Here is a 773-nt window from a genome sequence, read left to right on the forward strand (position 1 = left end):
CCGCGCCGCAGACCTTGAGGTCCTGCTCCAGGCTGCGCAGCAGCTCCCCGTCGATCTCGCCGGTCTGCGCGTAGCGGAGCCTCTTGCGCTCGGCTTTGCGGAGGCGGTACTGCAGGATCCGGCAGTTCTTGTTGGCTCTCTCCAACTCGTGGCGCATTTCCTGCAGCTGACAGGCATCCTCCTCGAAGAAGCTGTCCCTCATTTCGTCCATCTCGGTCCTCAGCTCGTCGATCTCGTTCTGGGGTGACAGGCCTCGGGTCAAAATCCCCCTCGCCCCCCACCCCTCTGACACACACCGTGTACACCCCATCCCAATTCCAAATCCTCAGCGTTACTGCCCCCTCTCCAGCAGACAGGAATGACAGGGAAACTTCGCCAAACGGGCCCTCTTTAGGCCTCCTCGCGCGTTCCTACTCCACCGAGCCCTCTCCATGAAAATGTGGGCAAACCATGGTAATTAGGGAAACGAAGGTCCAGATTTGGATTTACAGGAAAACCTAACGCTACCAATCTCCGGCGGTTTAAAAACCGGAAAAGGCCAGGGCACCCCCTCCCCTCGTTTCCTGTGCCCCTCCCTCCAGAAGGCTCCCGAACGGGTTAGCAGCCTCTCACCCTCGCCGGACACGCCCTAATCCTCCGGGGCCCACACCTCCCCTCCCCCAGCCGCCTACCCCCACCCTCCTCACCTTGAGAGTCTCGTTTTCCTCTCGAAGCTTCTCCATCTCCTCCTGCATGTCTTCCTGCTCCTGGCGCTGCTGCGGGTGCGGGTGCGG

At 61.2% G+C, this 773-nt stretch overlaps 1 protein-coding gene across 1 annotated transcript in view; it reads right to left on the minus strand.

Moving 5' to 3' along the window:
* The window catches only part of SOGA3 (SOGA family member 3), a gene marked incomplete at its 5' end in the record, with an annotated part of 35,362 nt that overhangs the window by 33,336 nt on the left and 1,253 nt on the right, over nt 1–773 (minus strand). The window contains 2 exons of the mRNA XM_014533920.1: nt 14–238; nt 687–770. Coding sequence (XP_014389406.1) covers nt 14–238; nt 687–770 — 309 coding nt within the window. The remainder of the gene's footprint in view (nt 1–13; nt 239–686; nt 771–773) is intronic.

Source organism: Myotis brandtii, unplaced genomic scaffold (genome assembly GCF_000412655.1).
Source record: "Myotis brandtii unplaced genomic scaffold, ASM41265v1 scaffold123, whole genome shotgun sequence".
Taxonomy (NCBI): domain Eukaryota; kingdom Metazoa; phylum Chordata; class Mammalia; order Chiroptera; family Vespertilionidae; genus Myotis; species Myotis brandtii.